Source organism: Talaromyces marneffei, chromosome 4, assembly GCF_009556855.1.
Source record: "Talaromyces marneffei chromosome 4, complete sequence".
Classification (NCBI taxonomy): Eukaryota; Fungi; Ascomycota; class Eurotiomycetes; order Eurotiales; family Trichocomaceae; genus Talaromyces; species Talaromyces marneffei.
The window spans coordinates 3,056,405-3,076,407 of NC_072351.1; the positions used below are offsets into that span (position 1 = coordinate 3,056,405).

At 47.6% G+C, this 20,003-nt stretch overlaps 10 protein-coding genes across 10 annotated transcripts; 4 read left to right on the plus strand and 6 right to left on the minus strand.

The window, feature by feature from the left end:
* Positions 1-105: 105 nt before the first annotated feature.
* EYB26_006139 (uncharacterized protein) lies at positions 106-1,148 on the minus strand (the record flags this gene model as incomplete). Its single annotated transcript, XM_054265415.1, has 2 exons — positions 106-1,041; positions 1,104-1,148. The coding sequence occupies 2 exons, from the start codon at positions 1,146-1,148 to the stop codon at positions 106-108; spliced, it is 981 nt and encodes a 326-aa protein (XP_054121390.1).
* Positions 1,149-1,437: 289 nt separating this feature from the next.
* Positions 1,438-2,429, plus strand: EYB26_006140 (uncharacterized protein; the record flags this gene model as incomplete). Its single annotated transcript, XM_054265416.1, has 3 exons — positions 1,438-1,572; positions 1,653-1,777; positions 1,835-2,429. 3 exons carry the CDS (start codon positions 1,438-1,440, stop codon positions 2,427-2,429), a joined length of 855 nt encoding a protein of 284 aa, XP_054121391.1.
* Positions 2,430-2,715: 286 nt separating this feature from the next.
* EYB26_006141 (uncharacterized protein) lies at positions 2,716-3,407 on the minus strand (the record flags this gene model as incomplete). Its single annotated transcript, XM_054265417.1, has 5 exons — positions 2,716-2,817; positions 2,875-3,105; positions 3,199-3,228; positions 3,279-3,318; positions 3,373-3,407. 5 exons carry the CDS (start codon positions 3,405-3,407, stop codon positions 2,716-2,718), a joined length of 438 nt encoding a protein of 145 aa, XP_054121392.1.
* A 466-nt stretch (positions 3,408-3,873) lies between these two features.
* EYB26_006142 (uncharacterized protein) lies at positions 3,874-4,580 on the plus strand (the record flags this gene model as incomplete). Its single annotated transcript, XM_054265418.1, has 2 exons — positions 3,874-4,467; positions 4,521-4,580. The coding sequence occupies 2 exons, from the start codon at positions 3,874-3,876 to the stop codon at positions 4,578-4,580; spliced, it is 654 nt and encodes a 217-aa protein (XP_054121393.1).
* Positions 4,581-4,798: 218 nt separating this feature from the next.
* Positions 4,799-6,158, minus strand: EYB26_006143 (uncharacterized protein; the record flags this gene model as incomplete). The annotated part of the gene is made up of 2 exons (XM_054265419.1): positions 4,799-5,989; positions 6,138-6,158. The coding sequence occupies 2 exons, from the start codon at positions 6,156-6,158 to the stop codon at positions 4,799-4,801; spliced, it is 1,212 nt and encodes a 403-aa protein (XP_054121394.1).
* Positions 6,159-6,460: 302 nt separating this feature from the next.
* Positions 6,461-9,380, minus strand: EYB26_006144 (uncharacterized protein; the record flags this gene model as incomplete). The annotated part of the gene is made up of 15 exons (XM_054265420.1): positions 6,461-6,577; positions 6,633-6,712; positions 6,768-6,796; positions 6,849-6,982; positions 7,034-7,087; positions 7,142-7,273; positions 7,323-7,359; positions 7,427-7,440; positions 7,488-7,573; positions 7,625-8,372; positions 8,425-8,640; positions 8,694-8,956; positions 9,008-9,096; positions 9,157-9,288; positions 9,340-9,380. The coding sequence occupies 15 exons, from the start codon at positions 9,378-9,380 to the stop codon at positions 6,461-6,463; spliced, it is 2,172 nt and encodes a 723-aa protein (XP_054121395.1).
* A 935-nt stretch (positions 9,381-10,315) lies between these two features.
* EYB26_006145 (uncharacterized protein) lies at positions 10,316-11,803 on the plus strand (the record flags this gene model as incomplete). The annotated part of the gene is made up of 2 exons (XM_054265421.1): positions 10,316-10,329; positions 10,420-11,803. The coding sequence occupies 2 exons, from the start codon at positions 10,316-10,318 to the stop codon at positions 11,801-11,803; spliced, it is 1,398 nt and encodes a 465-aa protein (XP_054121396.1).
* A 372-nt stretch (positions 11,804-12,175) lies between these two features.
* Positions 12,176-13,746, plus strand: EYB26_006146 (uncharacterized protein; the record flags this gene model as incomplete). Its single annotated transcript, XM_054265422.1, has 4 exons — positions 12,176-12,379; positions 12,450-12,767; positions 12,831-13,430; positions 13,552-13,746. 4 exons carry the CDS (start codon positions 12,176-12,178, stop codon positions 13,744-13,746), a joined length of 1,317 nt encoding a protein of 438 aa, XP_054121397.1.
* A 1,239-nt stretch (positions 13,747-14,985) lies between these two features.
* On the minus strand, positions 14,986-16,446 carry EYB26_006147 (uncharacterized protein; the record flags this gene model as incomplete). Its single annotated transcript, XM_054265423.1, has 3 exons — positions 14,986-15,802; positions 15,851-16,083; positions 16,135-16,446. 3 exons carry the CDS (start codon positions 16,444-16,446, stop codon positions 14,986-14,988), a joined length of 1,362 nt encoding a protein of 453 aa, XP_054121398.1.
* Positions 16,447-18,179: 1,733 nt separating this feature from the next.
* On the minus strand, positions 18,180-19,115 carry EYB26_006148 (uncharacterized protein; the record flags this gene model as incomplete). The annotated part of the gene is made up of 3 exons (XM_054265424.1): positions 18,180-18,695; positions 18,766-18,898; positions 18,967-19,115. The coding sequence occupies 3 exons, from the start codon at positions 19,113-19,115 to the stop codon at positions 18,180-18,182; spliced, it is 798 nt and encodes a 265-aa protein (XP_054121399.1).
* Positions 19,116-20,003: the final 888 nt, after the last annotated feature.

A 20,003-nucleotide genomic window follows, 5' to 3' on the forward strand; every position in this document is an offset into this window, starting at 1 on the left:
ATGTTGCGTATGTCAATTGTCGCCAAGGGTATCATGCCAATAGATCTAATAACCAACGCCATCCCAAAAGTAAAATCCGTGATAAGAATAGAACAATTGAACGGATCAAACCAACCGAATCGGAAAACGCGCAGGCACACGCCCATCATGAAGCAACATAGCAACCGACTTTTGCGGCGTAGCCTGCAACTTCCGAAACGCCTCTCGAATATGTCTCGGCTCGATCGGGGTCCTCCCTTCTTCCGGGGGATCAAACAACCCCGTCTCACGTTTTCGTTTCTTTGGATTATCTCCCGAATCCGAATCTGCACCTCCACGACCTTTCTTTTCCCGATCCTCACGCTCTTTAACTTTGAGCGCTTCCTCGGTTAGGGTCTGCACAATCTCAAACGTCAAGAATCCCAAAATATCAACGATATCATCATTGGGTTTGGATTCAGTCACGATCCCGAACCCGGCCCATTCTCGGAATCGTTTTCCTTTACGGAAAGTGAAAGATGCTTGTCGACAATCGGACCAAAATACGTATTCCTCTTTCGTCATGTTTTTGGTTCGTTCGTCGGCGGTCGCGAGACGTTGTAATGTCGCGTAGTTCTGCTCTTCTTCCTCTTCATCTTCCTCGTCTTCCCGCTCGGGAGCTTGGACGGAGTAAAAACTGTTGATGTCCCATGGTAACCCGACTTTGGCGCGTTTGTTCTTGGGTTTGGCGGCCATATCTTGTGGCCCGGCCACACCAGCACCTGCAAGCGGATCATCGCCGGCCGCGAAATCGGCTGCGTCGGCTCCGGCCTTGTCGTCTGAATCCTTGACGTTTTTGCGAACGTCTTTCCACGACAAGAAAGTCCTCAGACGGCTGACTTTGGCTTTGTCGTGGCGGATCAAAAAGATCAAATCGTCTGTAGAAATGGAACGGTTTCCGCGGCGGGTTGCGAGAGCCGTGCTGCGAGTGAGCATTTCGACAACTTGTTGACGAACGATTTCTTCAATAAGAGTGGTGGTTTCTTGTGATGGTTCGGCAGTTTCTCCGGAGACAAACATCATCTTGACGAAGCTCAGTTAGCGATGCCTCAAGACGTGAATGTATGATTGCTGTTATGGCTTACCTGCTGGATCTCCTGCCGGTACTTGGGAGCACGTTCTCCGGCCATATTGATAACCCGTCTGCCACTATGAAATATCTCAAACAATCTAACCAATAAGATAGTATATAAAAATGATCAATAAATTGAAGCCAAAGTAGTCCGTTCGATATGAGTATGGGAAGTAGATGATCGATCGTAGTCTTTATCACGACGTTAACATCGGAAGGAGTGGACCCAACAATGCGCCGGGAAATCATTACTCCGACATAGAAATGAGCTTAATTATTTTTTGGCGGGGAGCGGGGATCTTCTCTATACAGACTTACAACTACAGAATCTTGTCGTCTACTTCAATATGTTGTACCTTGTGGGCCTCGGTCTCGCAGACGAAAAGGACATCACAGTCCGAGGACTGGAGGTTGTCAAATCTGCTTCAAGGGTATATCTAGAAGCTTATACGAGTATCTTGCTGGTCGAGAAGGAAAAACTAGTGGGTTTTCGTTTTTTTTAAAACTTCGCTTTGAGCTAAGTGAGCAGAGTAATGGCTGACTAGGTTTGGTCAATTAGTAGGAAGCTTACTATGGCCGCCCTGTGATTGTCGCGGACCGTGAACTTGTCGAGACTGGAAGCGACGATATCCTCGAAAATGCCAAAGAGGTTGATGTTGCGTTTTTAGTCGTTGGGGATCCATTTGGGTATGTTACCTTCCATTTCCATCTGAGGAAATTCTGAAATACTAAATGATATTCCAGAGCAACGACACACACAGACCTCGTCCTCCGAGCCCGCGAACTCGGCATCCCAACCAAATCCATCCCCAACGCCTCAATCATGTCTGCCATCGGATGCACAGGCCTGCAACTCTACAACTTCGGTCAAACCGTCAGCATGGTATTCTTCACAGAAACCTGGAAGCCTTCTTCGTACTACGACCGAGTTAAAGAAAACGCGCAGCTGGGACTTCACACTCTTGTGCTGCTGGACATCAAAGTCAAGGAACAATCGCTCGAAAATATGGCGCGTGGACGGAAGATCTATGAACCACCACGATACATGACTGTTGCGCAATGCGCGAGTCAGATGCTGGAGACGGAAGAAGAGAGACAGGAAGGTGTCTATGGACCGGATAGTCTTGCTATTGGCGCTGCGCGTGTGGGTGCTCCAGACCAGAAACTTGTCGCTGGTACGTTGAAGGAGTTGACGGGTGTCGATATGGGAAAGCCTCTTCATAGTTTGGTGCTGCTAGGTAAGAGGGCGCATGATCTGGAGAAGGATTATATTGAGCAGTTTGCGGTCGATAAGGAGACATTCAATGCTGCTTGGAAGAAAGGGTATGGTCAGGCTTAGAGCACCTACACTGCCATGTTATTTAGTATGGAATATCTTCGAACCATTTCGTGTATATAATTTGACAATAATGTCTTTTGCTTCTACTAGGTAATCAGGATCGTATGGATGTGAATTTCTATAGCATTCGTCCTAATAATAACTCAAGTCACTAGACTTGCAATATATACCCAACGCCAGACTCCCATCATGCCTTGACCCATGCTTTTCATAACGCAAATATGTACGAGGCATGAAATAACCTCACAAGAAAACAACCCGATTGATCTGTAATGTAGTGAGTGGTTCACTCCAATTTATCAAGATGTTCCAATCTTGTCAACACAACCTGTTTACTCGTCTCCTCAATCTCTCCTGCCAGAAACACCTCGTCCAGAATCGCATAAACCTATCCCCATCTTAGCCCTGTCCCCTTCCCATCAATTCACCACGGGTTTGGAAGTACCTTATAAAAATTAAACACCAAATCCAACTCACACACGTTCCCAAAGAACTGATCCAGCACTTCGACGAAGAAGTGAATCGCTTCTAGGTATGCCAATTCGTTATCGTTTGCATCGACGCAGACGCAGAAGAACAATCCGGCGTAACGGCGGTAGACAATTTTGGTACTACGTTTGAATTCGACGAAGTTTGATTGGTATTTTTGGTCCCGGGGGGCGACGAGGCGATGGACCTGGAGTATGTCAGTTTGAGGGTTTGTGAGTTATGCGAGTAGGTTGCTTGATGGATGGCGGTGGGCGGAACGGAGACGAGTAATTGTACACACCTCGCCTTTGAGTTTCACTTTTTCATCGTCCTGTCCTCAGTCAGCCCTGTAGCTTCATAGCTTCAATTCAAGGTACATACACTATATGGAGCGTACCACTTCGCCAATCTCGTCTTCCCTCTATCATCACGTCAGACCATGCGCATGCCCCCTGGAATTCGGGGTTGGACTCACTGCCGATTCTGAATAAGTATGAACGAAAGCACCATCCCCGTATACTTCGCGGTAGGAACAGCGTCAGCGCTGCTCAACTACCGATCACAACCTTGAAAATTCAAAAGATGATTATTTCTAGCGGAGTAATTAAGTTGCTTCGAAGCAAGTAAGCAAACACCGTTAAATGCGGCGGGCATATTATACTGCCTCCAATCACCGCTTTGGGAGTGGCTTACTTTGGACGCTTTTTGGACTGGCCACAAAGGCAATGCTTACTTTTTCTGCAAGACTATGGGGAGATGACTAACATTCCTGAGTTGGAATAACTTGCAAATTTGCTCATTCGATGAATAAAAACAACCCAGTATACCTCTAGCCCGTAAACTCACTGAATTGACAGTTGTCGATACAGCATCCCCCCGCACGAACACCAATTCCACCCCAAACTCTTCACAATACAGTGCTCAATTGCGCTAGCTAAAGACAGGTGACTATAGCGCAGATACGATACAAACAAAAATGCCCGTCTACAAAATCCACGGCTTCCCCTGGCCCCGTGGCGGCATCCCCAGCATCCGCGTCTTCATCGTCCTCGAAAACATCGACGACGCCTCAGCGGAATACATCCAAAACAAACGTACCTCCAACCTCATCCTAAACGCCATAAAGAAAAACCACCCAGCCGCGGAAAAACATCTACCAAACCTGCAGCTCATAGAGCAATATGACCCCCTCGACATGACGGACGCGGCTGTCAGTCAGCCGCACGCCTTTGTCGCGGATAGTGTGACTATATTACCAGACACCGCTCGACCGGTCCGCGGTTTAAGTATGGAGATTGACCAGAAATTCTTGGATGATGCCATTCCGCCCGAGGCGCGTGATACACTTGCCGAAATAAGGGATGCGATCGCCCCCGGAGCGAAGATTGGGTGGTGGATTGTGTATAACGGGGATCCGGAGAGGTATTATCCTGGTATGGAGGATGATGACGAGCTCATCGAGGATACTGAAGATGGTGCTGGTGGAAACGATGGAATTAGCTTCCACAGTCAGGAGACTGGACCGTCGTCTGTGTCTGGGTCGATGTCTGTTTCGGTGCCTGAGATTCCGGTTTGTTATTCTTCCTATTATTGGTTTGGGTAGTTAGTTGCTGATCTTAGTAGGCTGATACTTCGCCGGCACCTGGATTGAAGAAGAAGAGGTCGTTTTGGCGGCGTAAATAATTGGGACAGTCTTCTGGTTGAAAATTTACGGATACTGAGAATACCTTACGAATGTGATTACGGTAGATGAAGTGATGAATACATATGTTTGCTGTCACACTTTTCAAACACTAAACTTGGGGGGTCCCGAGTCATAAATGCCATTCGCTATAAGGTATATGTTTACAACGAAGAAACCAGCCAGATCGATAAAACCCGGCCTCTCACGAATCAGGAAACTACCTCTTCAACGCAGCAAACCTCTTGGACAACTCATCCACATTCGGTATCCCCTTACTATCCTTCCTCTGTAGCCCACCTGGACGAGCACCGCCCTCCTTTTTATTTGTATCAGTATCGCCTGGGATCTTAACCCTAGGCTCCGGATTATCTGTAGAAGGTCCTGGCTTCGCAACACTGACGGGACTCTTCCCCGTTGCATCGTGTGTCCCAATATCCCTCGGTGGCGTGGCGCGCGACAATTCATCCGTCTCAGACGCACGACGAATATTATCAGCAAGGCTCTTTCGCGGCGTATGCGGCGCCGCAACGTCACCCGTGTTGTCGCCATCATCATAACCCGGCGGAGAAGACGTTTCGTCCGTCGACATCAACTCCGGTACATCGCCCTCCGCCAGTTCTTCCCCCGCAGGCCAGCGAACATTATACGCCTTCGCAATCTCGCGTAAATAACTCTCTACCAATTCCGTCGAAGGCGGTTTCACGCGCAGTTTCTTAACAAGGCGTTCTGGGATCTTGATTGCGACATTATTATCCTGTGCAAGAGTCGCGAATTCTTTGCCCCAGCGCTCCATCAGTAGCAGACGTAGGGTGGTTAATTCCTTGACTTCGCGCGGGAAACGAGGGCAGGAATAGAATATGGCCACGGCGGCTTCGTCGAGACCCGCGTTTATGTAGCTATTCGCTTCGTCGTTGAAGTCATCGCTCTCATCTGCGGCTGTCGTGGTCGAAGTTTGCAGTTCCTGTGGTTGTGGCTGCTGCTGGTGTTGATGTTGTTGCGCAGGAACTGTCGTAGACACCTTGTTGCTCGAAAACCATCCAAACCCTCCACTTTTCTTCGGCTCCGGCGTCGACGTCGCAGATGCAGCATTCTTCTTCTCTAGATTAAATCTATGAAGCTCTTCCTTTGCTTTATTCCGTGCCTCGACACCTTTATCGGAGAACGCGAGTTGATCGAGCACAGCTGCGCGCGCAAGCAGCAATTCGCAATATAGTTCTATCATCTCCATTACCTCGACCCCGATATCTGTTGCGATGACATTCTCGACTCGGTAGCGGGCAGACGCCTCGCGGCCAATTTCGAGGAGTTGGGCTAGTTCCCTGCGCTGGGCGACGGAGGACGCGGTGTCTTTCTTCTGTTGGAGGCGGAGACGGGGGATGAGGAGGCGCAGAGTCGATTGGAGCTTTGTCTAGAACGATGATTTGTGAGGGTTAGTTTGTGATTTGTTCTGTCGTCGGATAGAGGTGACGCAATTGCTGATAGGAAGCGCATGCGGGGTGATAGACAACATCTCATTGATGGTTGGAGATGGACGCTGGGGGAAGGGAGGATCTTACTGTTTGAGCTGATGGAGGCATCTTTACAGATTGTTCTGTTCAACTGGTATGCATTTATTAGAGTGGTAATCTGGATTGGAGGTATTGTTGATGGTTGGACACTTGGGAGTTGCTCCTCCAAGATCAAGATGAGTGGAGCCTGAAATGGATGCCCCACTACTGAGGCATCAACATATTGCCTCAAATCTAAAACTACTTGGAATGTGTCATCACAATCAATGCAGGTACCTATATTGAGATCTACCTTTCTATCTCCAGTCAGTTAAGTATGAAAAGCTATCATGATTGGCACCCATCTTATTCGGTGACTCAATTCCATATCATCAAGCTTTAGCTTGCTCTCTCCTCTCTTTCAGCTTTTCCATCTTCTCCAACTCCTTGTCAATCTTCTTGAAGCCCCAGCTCCTCCAGAACGAGGGGTACAAGAACGGACGGAGATCCTATCGTACCATTAGTACTTTCATAGTATTGAGTGTAAGTATTGGGGGCGCCTACAAATCTGTTATCATCTGGTGAGTAGTCGTTGCAGTGTAGAGATGGCGTTAGGGTAGTCATCTTATGGCGATTGATGGCATCTAGTTACAATATTAGCCGTATGATTCCGATTTTTCTCGGACAATTCGAACTCACAATAATGGAAAAAGTGCTTGATTTTTTCCCTGTTGATTTGTCAGTATAAATCGGACTAAAGTCGTTCTGTATAGGACATACGCAATCTGACGGGGTTCCAAAACCGGACTCTCATCTCCCTCTTCTCGTACTCTGTCCTTGCCCCATTCGTGAACGAGCCTCTGGAACATACCATACGGACCTAGTTTGTACACCTTTCGTAGACGACCAAATGTCTAAAGCGGGTCGTTAGTTCGGAATGTTTCCTATTATTGATACAAACTTACTGTCAATTCGTCATAAGTCATTCCCATATCTGCCTCGTCTGACTGGACATATTTCTATAATAGATCAGTATCAATCAAGTTCTGAATACGCACGAGAGATTTGCAAACCTCGGTAATGGGCTCGAGTTCTGCAGTCGGAATAGCCGTCAAGAACTCTTGTAGACAAGGAATGTCGTACACCTTTTCTGCCCAAGCAATGAATCGTTTGAGATCGGCTTTATCGATACTTCCAATGGGATTCTATTCAAGTTAGATCAAAAACAATATATAAGGCGGACGAGAAACGTACAATATCAGCGCTGGAACAGTCGTATTTTGTGAGGTAGCTAAATGACATGGTTAGTGATCAGTATATGGAGGTGATTCTACACTGCCGAATTTTGTTGAACATACCCTCGCAAAGATTCCTAGAAACGTTAGTGATATGAATGTGATTGAGGTGCATATGACTTACGCCGACGTTAGCAGATCCAAGCACCAATAAACCTCCACCACCGGGACGTCCTCGTGTCGTGGGCAATATCTGGGCAAACTCGTACGCTAATGGCTGTTAGATTCGAATATGATAGACACCGAATTTTGTAAGCTCACCCGTCACCATCCTAGATCGTGCTTGAATATTCTGAAGCATAAGATTCTCCGCTTGTGATCCTCCCTCCACCTTGAACTTCGGATCAAATCCAAGCGTCGTTTTGATGAGGTTTTTCTGTGCATGGTAGACCTCATCAATGTCCAGATTCACATGATAACTTCCAATAGCTTCTGCCAAGTCCCTTGCTCGTTGACGCGTCTCTTTCGAGGACTGTTGAGACATTCCCATGTATATAGTGTGGAAGATCTGGTTGCAAAGTTCTTGGGGAGTCTCTGGCAACTTTTCCGAGTACTTTGCAAGTCGTTTGACATCTTCAATTACCTGAGCATTGCCAGCCTTAACAGCCTCGATAGCAAGTCGACACATTGAAAAGACGATAGTCGCCGTAGCGCATGAATCGATACCTCCGGAAAGTGGCACAAGATAACCTGCAACCCCGCTTCGTCTCAGGTAATCCCACAGATAGCAGCCGGCGCAGAGAGCAATCTCTTCCTCGGGGGAATGGTAGCGAGGAGTGATAGGAATACTTGGACCACGTGTCAAATCCAGATCATCCTCCTCACTGCTCAATTCGAAACTCGTTTGGATACGCTCGTATTTGGCTTTGGACTGGGCTGCTTGGAAAGCCCTCGACATGGAACAGCGATAGGCGCGAACCTCCTCGAGGTCTATAGTTGCCGTCACGACTTCGACGTCGTTCAAGCTGAATTGTGTGCCTTGTGCTACCATTGTACCGTTGACAATGATCTGCCAGTAAGCATCAGTATAAATGTTAAGAAACCTGGGCATAGGGCAATACCATAGCGCAACCATCATAGTACAACCGATCACCGTCACACCCTTGCTGATTGGCATACAGATAGATACCACCATTCTTCCTGGTTGCTTCCATAATGAGCGATAGACGAGTTTCTAGCTTACGCAGAGTGAAATGAGAACCGCTGCTGTTTGTTATAACCTCCACTCCATCAAGACTCATTTGAGTATGTGGACTATCAGGTGTGAAAAGCTCTTCCTATTTCGCATTAGCATGCCATAGACATCAAGAACCTAAATTAAAAAGCTTACACAAGTCTCCGCACCGATACATGTATCCGGGGTAGATACAACAGCATCTCCAAAAGTAACGTGAGTTGCTCCCTGTAGACGTTGAATGCGTCGCGGAAGGTGATACTGTTCAGTTTTCTGGGGCTGACACCATGGAGTAAAGTGGCGCATCTCTCTGTAATTGCCATCATTTGCAAGAAACATTTTAGGCCTGATCAGAAGGATTTTGCCGTTCAAGCAGATGACTCGGCAGTTGTATCGAATATTTCGGTGTTGGATGGGCACTTCGAGATGTCAGTGCTGGTGTAATTAAATCGCATATTATGCATTCTTACTTCCAATGTCCAACAAAATGTCATTACAGGACTCATCGGTCAAAATTCTCTCTAGCATCTCCCAGCAAGCTAGGAACAGATCTTGCTCCCTATTCGGGTGATGCAACTTAGCCATGGTAGTCTTCGGGGATAATTAGACGGAAACATACAGCAAATGATCAAGACAGCCATATCCACAGATTTCCAGTTCAGGGCCAACTCGCAGCTTTGCTCCTGCCGCTTTTGCCTTCTGGATACTCTCGATGATACGTTGTGTATTGCCTTCAAAGTCGAGGGCCCATCTGCGAAATGTTCAGTGTCTCAGATATCCACATGAGGGGAAGTTGACTCACTGGTTGAGGTTGCACGTCGCAACCGTTACGAAATGACCCATTGTCCGCGCGTGCCGTCTGCTGAGGTATAATATAGTCGAACGAGCGTTTATGTAGATAAAGCAGTGATCCCAGTGATATTACAGCAGAGTGTTGAAGATGGAGAGGAAATAGTGTTGTCTTAAATCATTTTACGTCATGTGACCCCAGCGTGGATTTATCTCCACATCCTTCCACAGTTCCCATCTTCAGTGAACCTCGGAAATTATCCAACTCCTTAAATACAATCTATCCTGGATATTTTGGCCTCAATTGCTTACTCAAATGAACATATGCAGACTTGGAGAACCGCGATTGCAGTAACTCCAAGATGATGATCTCAGTCTAGCCAATCAATATTCTTTCAACACCCTCATCTTGAACCATTCAATCGCCTTGTCAGTTGATGGATTTCATGGATTTTGCTCACCAATAGCTTCCTCGACACGGGGAGTCCGGAACTGTAAAGATAAAACGTCTTCCATGGATTTATTCGCTCAAGACAGATGATGTTGTCCTATCTTGGACTTTTGGACATGTTGTTGGCGTGTCAAGCTAACCCGATTTATATACATGGATCGCGTTACAATGATGCTCAGCTCACCAATCGCTTTCAATCATAGATGCCACATGCAATCACGAGTGATAATGAATCCAAATGATGTGTAAATTCTCATGTTGTCCCACGTGATGATATATCTTTACACCGATTAGCATATACTTCTTTGGGCCATGAAGTTTCCAGTAAATCATCATGTGGAGTAGCTTTTCGGTGAGAGATAACGATCCGATAAGCCGTACCGTATCTCTCTGTATGGGTATCTATGTAACTATGGCTTGAGTCAGCTCTACGAGAAACCAAACATGAAACTGGCTCTTATCTATTCTTTCTCTCGACATATAGTTTCCATTTTTCTTTTTCATGATAGAGCTGCGAAGCATACAAGAAATTCCAAAGATGGGTGCTTCAAGGTATGTACATTATTGAGTCGAGTCAGATGCTTACACGGCTTTTACTTATCTCCCAATTGAACTACAAGCTGATAACCAACGAAACCATAGCTACGATGCCGATGAACTGCGGACAAGATTCTCCATCTCTCTGTCCGAGATGTACAAAAAAGAGGTCCCGCTGTACGGAACTCTGATGGACATCGTCAGCCAAGTCGACGGCTCGGTTCTAGCATCCCAGGGACAGAATCTACAGCATCTGCCCGTTAGGCATCAAATTGAACGGCATGGGGCAATCAGAGTAGGAACTCCTGAAGAGCTACGGGTGATCAAACGTCTATTTGCTGTAATGGGAATGTATCCCGTTGGATATTACGATTTGACGGTTGTCGGATTTCCGTTGCATTCTACTGCTTTTCGTCCGATTACTGCGGAGTCGTTGTCAAAGAATCCGTTTAGAGTATTCACTACTAAGCTGCGAAGGGACTTGATTTCTGCGGATATACGTGAGAAAGTTGACGAGATTCTGGCCGCAAGAAAGCTCTTTACACCACGGCTGCTGGAGATTATCGGCCATGCAGAGAAGGGCAGCATAAGCAATCAAGACATCGATGACTTAATCCCCGAAGCCCTGAAGATCTTCAAATGGCATTCACAGTCAACGGTCTCATTCGAAGATTATACAAAGCTGAAACACGAGCACCCGGTCATTGCTGACATTGTGTGCTTCCCCAGCGCGCACATCAATCACCTCACACCCCGAACTCTGGATATTGAACTCGTACAAAAGGAAATGATCAGCCAAGGCCTGCCGGCAAAGGATGGAATAGAAGGACCTCCAAACCGGAGCTGTCCTATTCTTCTTCGTCAAACGAGCTTCAGAGCTCTGGAGGAGCCTGTCAATTTCTTCAATGAGGGCTATAGCCTGGTTCACAGTACTCATGCAGCACGTTTTGGGGAGATTGAGCAACGAGGTGCTGCCGTTACTCCTCAAGGCCGCGCGTTGTACGACAAGTGTCTTCACGATGCTCACGAGAGGGTAGCAGCCGCTTCCAGCTCTTCTCTTACTTTTGACTCGGCGTTGTCCAGCACATTCTCGAAATACCCCGACAATTGGTCCGAACTAAGGACACAAGGCCTAGTTTACTTCCGTTACAAAGTCAATATGGACTATGACTCTGCCCGTGACAAAGCCAAAGGTCTCCCTTTTCAAATTCCTATTGACCGACTACTTGCTCTTGGAGTCGTTGATTACGAGCCGATTATATACGAAGATTTCCTCCCTTTCTCGGCTGCTGGTATTTTCAAGTCTAACCTCTCCGATAAGCCTGAGAGGCCATTGGCTAAGAGACCAAATGCCAGTGCCCAATCAGCCTTGGAGGATGCTTTGGGATGCAAGACATTGGATTCATTTGATATCTACCGTCGGCTGCAGCAGGAAAGCATTCATGAGTGTGCACATATTCTTGGTCTCAAAGAGATAATAGTTGATTGATTGTTCTCCTTCACTTGCTCATATATAGGCTGAATACTTAACAGAGCCAGCCAATGTGAATATTAGCTTTGTAAATGACTTCAACGTATTAGTCCCTGCCACCCCTAATATCAAATCACTAATCTGGACGACATCATACCTTCCTCTTTTGACCAACAGCAACAAACAGAAATGCTCGGCGTTTCAGTCACTCACATAGATAGAATCTTCCGGTGTCTGCACTAACTTATGTGAATTCCCCTACTTTTTCCTATTAAAATATTTCTTCTCACCTTCTGCTCATTCTTTCTCTTACTATCTCTACCTCATCCATCACATCTAACTTGTCACATCTCATCACACAACCTCATCCATACCACTGCATCAAGCAATATGATCCTCTCAAGGGTCAGAGAACGCTGGCCACGGTTGCCTGATGGTACTCGCATCAGCGGCCCAGAGTTGTTCGAACTCATCCGAGACGACAGCCCCCTCCCTCCTCTCTGGGATCTGAAGGCAGTTATTGAAGAAATCGAAGAGAACTTTGGAGTAGATGTTCACGATATCCCCATCTTTCAGTATGGAGTCAGTAATCAGGTAAATCCTATCATCCTCCTTCAGATTTATCCTTTGTGTTTGTTCCAAAACTGAAGTGCTGCGCAACCAGGTCATTTGGTGTGACTTGTCGAATGGCGAACGGATCCTCGCTCGTCTCGGACACAGCGATATTAACAAACCTGATCGCGACAGTTACCCCAGACATATTGAGCTGTCAGACGCCAATTATGAAGCGGCGTTGTATGAGATCCTGCTTCCTGAGTCCGCTGAGATCAAAATCGCACCTCTGCTATACAACCGTGTCCCTCAGGTTGTCTCTGGTCCCCCAACCCAGGATCCCACTGATATCCTGGGTCGTCGTTTCTGTGTGTTTGAAGCGCCGGAGGGGTTTCCAAATGCATGGCATGAACTTGACGCCGACGACAAGGTATGCTATCCATCCCACAAAAAGATTTCGTTTTTGTGACTTTTTGGCTCATTTCGAACGTAGATCCTCTTCGTAAAGCAAGCCGCTCACCTGCGTGCTGCACTCTTCAACTTCAGCCCCCCTCACGGCTTCGTCTCCAGATTCCTAGCGGAGCGCATACCCAGCTCTTTCAGACCCATCCATCTATCTGCCCCCGTAACCCCGACTCGCGAGTTCTGCATTGCTCTACTCAAGGCCAAAATCGAAGCCACAATCATGAACCTGGGAGACATCATCGGCTGGCCCTCCGACAACAACGTCGTTGGGCCCTTCGCCACCGCCGCAAAGCAATCTCTCCTTCGGCTTGTGCCTTACCTATTACCCCCCGAGACTAACGACGGCATCTTTTACCGCTTCGTGATTGATCATGGCGATTTCGGGATCTGGAACTTTACGTCCACGGTTGATGATGAGGATGAGGATGACGACAAACCGGTTATCACGTCCATGTTTGGCTGGGACATGAGCGCAGTTGTGCCCGCCATCTTTTCGGATTTGAAACTTGGTCTGGAATGTGATCTTATCGCCGACGACGACGGCAACCCCGTGATCTCTCGCGTGCCTCGTAACGCACCTGCCTCGAAGCGTGCTGAGTACAATGTGTGGTCTCATGAGTACATCACGGTACATCTCTATCCCATCCTACCCTCTGTCCCTGTTACCCCATCCACCTAACTTTTAGAACAATCATCGCTGACAAAATCTTTCCTTTTCTATAAACCAATTTCAGACCCTATACGATAAGGCCCCGGACTACGAGACCATCATCCAACAAGCCCACGACGCACGCTACCTCTGGTTCGCTCTTCGCAACTGGCTCGGCACTTATCCAGAGATCTTTTTCGGGGAGTTGGGTATTTGGGCTGAGAAGAAGTTGAAGCATTTCACTGGTTCGGGTTCGCGGGTTGATGGTACTATCAGTCCTTTTGATAGCCCATGAAAAACCACCCCCGCTTCCATCCATCCTGGACCATCTATTCGTCGTCAGCATGCGGAGATTCATACACCCGGTATGAAATGAATTTGGTTTTTGATTAATCAACATTGGGAAGAACAGCCTCCTCAATTAACCCCCCCCAACCCAAAAAAACCCAAAAAACCAAAAAAAAAGGGCTTGCGTTTAAGGAACTGTTAAGCTGATCGAAATAACAAAAACGAAAATACGCCTGGCACATTCATATTCATATTCTCAACCCTGAACCTGAACCTATGTACGTAACCTCCATACATAGTTAGATAGTTCTGCACATGCAGGAAACATAACCTTTCATTAGGTAGGTAGGTAGGTAGGTAGTCCAGGGAAATGAGAAATTTCCTAATTAGGAAATTTCTCCATGTTTTCTCTCTCTCTCTCCACATTTTGCGAATAGAAATGGCTTTCAAATGTTGACATCCTGGAATATATATATGGATGCATAAAACCAAGTAAAATCGTGTATACATTTGTGACGTTAAAGTCAGTGGTTCATACCAAGATATCCATTGCTGGGAGAGCAGTCTGCTTAAACACGGAAAGATATAACTAACCAGTGAGGGCTTCTCGAATATTTCTACGTCAAGGAGACGGAAATACCTAGTCATCTACTTCTGCACTCGATCATATTCAATATTTTACATTCGACATAACTCTCAACAAGATAAACACATTCAGTACAGACCAAGCCATACATAATGCTAGCACCATCCAGGTAAAATAGAAGCAAAGTGTAGCGTCTAACTAGCTATGACAGATGCAATGATAAATATATGAAAAAAGCTGTGACAACAGCAGATGGTAGAATATAAAACATTTTGAGCCAAGTCGCCCGCTCCCTGAACAGGATTTTTCGTTTTGTTTTGTTTGGCAGATGCGCATTGCGATTTTGTTGTTTCTGCGGTTTCGGCAGTTTCAGTTCGACATCAACTCCACCAGTCAGGATCAGGCATGTGTACATCGAATTAAATATAAAACATTAATAAAGTTAGTCGTATGAAGAGAAAATCCAGATGCTGTCGCCAGATTCTGGTCAAAAGAAAAGACCGAAAATTGAGGGGTATCAATCAGATCGTTAGATCAAAAGAAGTAATCAAAAATAAAAATAAAAAAAAGTCGGGTAGAATCGAAGTCAATCGTAAAGAAGCGCACGTGATCTCGTGGAGGAGATCCTGACAGGTGAGGTTGAAGTCGTTTTATGCCTATTTAATATTGCATCATGATGCCGGCCATCAGGCACAAGGCGAGACCGGTCATCGAGCCAGTCGACATTGGCGATGCGGCGGAGGATGGGCTGGCGGAAGGCGAAGCCGTCGAACCGCTAGCATGAGTAGCCGCAGCACTGCTGTCTCCACTGGCGGCTGTTTCAGCGAAGACATGTGGTGCATAACTGTAGCTAGCCGAGGTTGATTTCGGGGTTGACGATGGAGTAGACGAGCCGTCAGTTGAAGAGTCAGAGGACGACGATGTGGATGAAGTGGTGCTGCTTGGTGTAGAAGACGTCGGGCTTGAGGTGGACGTTGAGGCAGTCGAGCTATGAGACGTGGTTGTAGAAGCAGCGGTTGTCGTTGGGGTGGTAGACGTAGAAGAGCTTGAGCTGCTGCTGCTGGACTTGCTGCTGGAGGAGCTACCACTGCCGCTGCTTCCGGCTTCAAAAACAACAATGTTTGCAGTCTTGCCTTTGGGAACGGTAACAACGCAGAAGGCAGCACCACCGGCGCCGTCGGCGCTGTCGGCCGAGGTGACTTGGTTCAAACCGTTGACGGAAGGATCGATTTTGCAGGGCAGACCGTTGCAGCCAGCGCCCTCGTCGCATGTAATCTCGACACCGAAAGTAGCAGGAGTATTACGGAATGGGGTGGCGGCTTCTTGAACAACTGGGTTGTAGCCGATCTTGACGAAGGTGTTTCCACTGGAATCGGTATTGGCGCCGGCGACGAAGTAGGCCCAGTTTCCGACGGGGTTGGCGCTTGTTCCCCAAATGCAGCCTTCATTACCAGTTCCGGGAGGGTTGATGTAGTAGCTAGAATTTGTAAGTGGCTGTCATGTCGACGCCGTGAGGATGACTTACTGAGCAGCGGTTGAGCACCAGTACGAAGGGTCAGGAACAGCGAGAGCAGCAGTACCCTCGACCAAAGTCGGGATAAGCATCGCTTCGTTACCGGGGAGAACGGTCTGGCAGAAAGAAAGAGGCTTGCCTGCCTTGTTGACGGCATTAACGGCGCCAGTTCCGTCGACGCAGTAGGGCTTGTTGGGGAATGGCTTTTGAATTTTGCCGTTCTCGTCGCAATACAATCCACCATCCTGGCTTTATGTCAGCAACGCGATCCACCAATTTTCATGTTCAATACATACCATGGACTGAGGATAGGTGTAGGAAGTGGCATCGGGATTCCACTGCATCGAGACTTGTCCTGGAGGGCATGCATAAGGGCACCAGTTGCCTGGCTTGCACGGTTGATCAGGACTCATGGCCCATCCTGCGTTTTCCGAACCCGGGGTGACCGCGACCAAGCCGGCACCGGTAGGAAATTGACACTGTCCGCCGCGCTTTTCCAACAGATCATCTGAAAGGTTGTGGCTTCGGTGCAGGTGGGCGTGGCCGTGCGTGTGAGCGGCATCAGCGAAGGCCAAGAGGCCGATCAGAGCCGCAACGGACGTCAACATGTTTGTTCGACTGCTAGACTCGATAGTTTGGCAAGAATTGAGGGGACTTGTCGGCAGATAGAAGACGATAGTTGACTGATTACCGTCGCGATCGGATCGTTTTTGTTCGCGAGATCGCTCGGAAACGGGAATAACAAGAAGAGAAAGAACGGTATAGATATCACCTTCAAGGAGAGAATGTAAAGCTCGCAATCACCAACAAAAGACCAAGCGGTCCAAAGCGCGATGATGAAAGAAAGACTAAGGTCAGAGAAAAGAACGAAGTAAAAGGAGCGACAAGTCGACAACCGAACGAGGTCAAGTCATGAGAGGGAAAAGCAACGGAGCGAGTGAGAGAGGAAGAGAAGAAAGAAGGCTACGGAGTAACACTAGGGGGGGAAAGTGTGATGACTGTGCACGACGGGGGCCAGTCCAACATCCACACAAGGAAGCAAGCAGGCGTGTAACTGGAACGGTGGTCTGGCTGCTTCCCCGGGCCTGGCCATATAGCCCGGACGAGTTAGCCACAAAGCATCGAAGCGAGAGTCAGCCAACGACAGCAGCGGTAATCTTATTAACCGCCCAAACAGCAGAAACCCCGGCTGGGCTGCGGGCTGATTGGCTGAGGTGCGAGGGGTGCCTTGCTTGTTTAATTTCATATCCAGCACTGATTGGCTCGGCGTGCATGATGGAGACAGGCTTGGCAGGTACTAGCGTGGTCGACTACTGAGGAAGCAGCAAAGCGCCAGGGGCTCGGAGCACTAGTGGCGTAGATCGTGCAGCCATTGGTCCATGCAACCCTTTCGGTCTTGCCTAACTATGCTATGATATGAGCAAGAGAGTCAGAGTCCAGACTAGTCCGAGAACGGCGTGTCGAAACACGATTGGCCGGGGTGACTTCATAGCATCCGTATTCTCCACCGGTCTAACTGTAAGTTTTCTAAGCCTCTGTTCCATCAACCCGCTTGCCACTCCTAGTGAAGATTTTCAGAGGCTAGAGCTGTTGAGTCTTGACAGTTGAACAAGTCTAAGAATGACTAGTTAACAGACTTACGTTAACTAACTAATCGATGGACACCGTCAATCGACAACCAGATCGATCGGCGTGCTAGGTACTACAATGTCCGATCAAGAATGCTACCATGTGGTTGACAAGAGGCATTCCATTCCAGTCGGACAAACAAAGTCAGACTCACGTGGCGCCGAGTACATTCCGATGGCCATGACATCCATCCATGACATGCGTTAGTTAGTCTTCAAACCTTGACTCTTGTATACGGATAGTTACGCATCACAATGAATTTGTCTTTAACTCGTACATGCTAATGCTCACGAATTCAGCCTCAGGTCAAAGCCCGAGTCTAAGCCCTGCTCCGTATGCCCGTTTCTGGAAACATACTCTCCCAAACACGGGTTGTCCAATTTCCACCTTTGTTCCTACGAGTAGATAGTTTGAACTTTACCTCCGGAGTAAGTCTTGGCCCTTTTAGGGCTCGGAAAATCAGATGATACGTGATAGGCGGAGAAGAGGGCTATGGCCATGGATGGCTAAGGTGTCGATGACCTCACTACTGTGACACTGTCGCATTACGAGGCTCGCTCCAGACATCAAAACGCAAAATTTCTTGTTTCAGAGGGTCTTCGACATGACCCACAGCCTTCGTCATATGAAATAATAGGGCATCCCAATTGGGGTATCTGAACTGGGCATCTCCTCGAATCAGAATCATGCTGACCGACTGGAAATCACCGACTCAACGAAAATACACGCTCCAGTCCTCATCACAAGTGCACTTCTCATTCGCACAACGACCCTCACGACAGAAACCCCCGCACTCAAGACACCGAACCTGCGGCCCAGCCTGCCCCAAACTGCGCAGTAGCTCCCTCGTAAAGACACGATGATTCTTCAGCACGTGCTCCAGCTCCGGCTCCTTCAGCAACACCTCAATCTTCTTCCGACGAATATCGAGGAGCAGGATATGCATGCACTGGTGATACCCCTTGCCCATCTCCTGGTTGACTAGCCTCAAGAACGCTTTCGTGTCCCATTCTGCTTCGGGCACTTCGGTGGATTCTTTGATTTTCTTGAGAGCGTGCTTGCGTAGGCGTGCGACGTTGAAGCAGATCGCCAAGTCGTACATGCCGGCGTGGATGTAGGTCTTGGACTCGATGCCGGGATACATGTACTCGACGCCGTACATCCAAGCGATCATGGCCTTGAAGAGGTTGAAATTGGGAACGACATTGTCTGGCACTTTGATAGTTTTCTGCGCCATATCCGTCAGTATCATTATCATTACATGTTACCCTTTTCCTGGCTGAGGGTGAATAGCCTACCGCGTTCTTGTCCTGAATATGGACCAGAAAACTCAGAAAGACAGACTGGCTGCAGACAACCATCTTGTGGACTCTGATTCTGTAGCCTTTGGCGCTGATGATGAGATCAGAAAAGTGGCCGCTCGCCCAGTAGCTATTGCAAAGAGTTAGATGTTCTTCTCATTGGCTATTTTTATCGGGGCAAGAGGAGAGAAGACTGACGATTTCATGGCACCAGAGAAAAAGTCAAAGGGCAGGACATCATTTTGGGGTTTTGCAGTGACCTCTGGTGTCTTGTTTGGAAGAAGAGATGCTTTTATCTTTTTCATTTCCTTTTTTCCCTTTTCAGCCCTGCTCATTGGGTCGTGCATGGTTTCTTGTGGCATGAGGAAAGGGATGGAATGAAGAATAGGATGAGTCGTGTTCTCCCACTAGGTAATGAAAATGATGAGATGGGAAGTGGGATGAGACGCGTGAAGGTGTGAAGGAGGGGGAGAGAGTCGTTTAAATAAATTCTTTCCAAAATAACACATCAAGTTGATGCCTGCGGCGACAATTGTTGCCCTGCCAGGACAAAGAATCAAAGAACTTGACTAGGAAGTAATTTCGATACTGACTTCGAGCTACTAATTATGATCACTTTATTCCCAAGTAATATATCATGCAAACATTCTGATTACAAGGTCTAGTACAGACTGGTTTCCAATCTAAATACATAAACTGACCAAAAAAGTTTCCTGCCACGATGAGGGGCGACTCATTTCATGAACTTACCCCAATCTTGTTCATGATGACCACAGCCAGGACAGAATGATGGCGAAGACAACAAGGAGCAGTCCAGTGACCATGTCTTACGGCACTGGGGGCAGGAATAGCTTCTTAGCAAGTTCCTGGTAGCCTTAATCAATTCCTTTGCCAGGTAGGGATTTCTTCTCAAAATGGAAAGAAATCTGGGTTCAGTCAACAATTCATCGATATGCTCACAAGATATTAGTATGCAGCCCTTCCAGGATAATGGCACCACCGTATCCAACACCGGTACAAATTCATCCGCGTCCCAAGCTGCCTTTAACATTTTCTTGATGTTCTCGAATGCGAGCTTTTGTAGCTCCAAGACTTCAAACCTGTGCGCCAGTCTAATAACTTCAGCATGGAAGCTCATACAGCTGCTGACATCTGGATTGTCATCATACTTGAGTCCGTACATGAAACGGAATACCGCCTCTCACGCCCATAGGTTTTTCGTGTCGTGCTTCAAA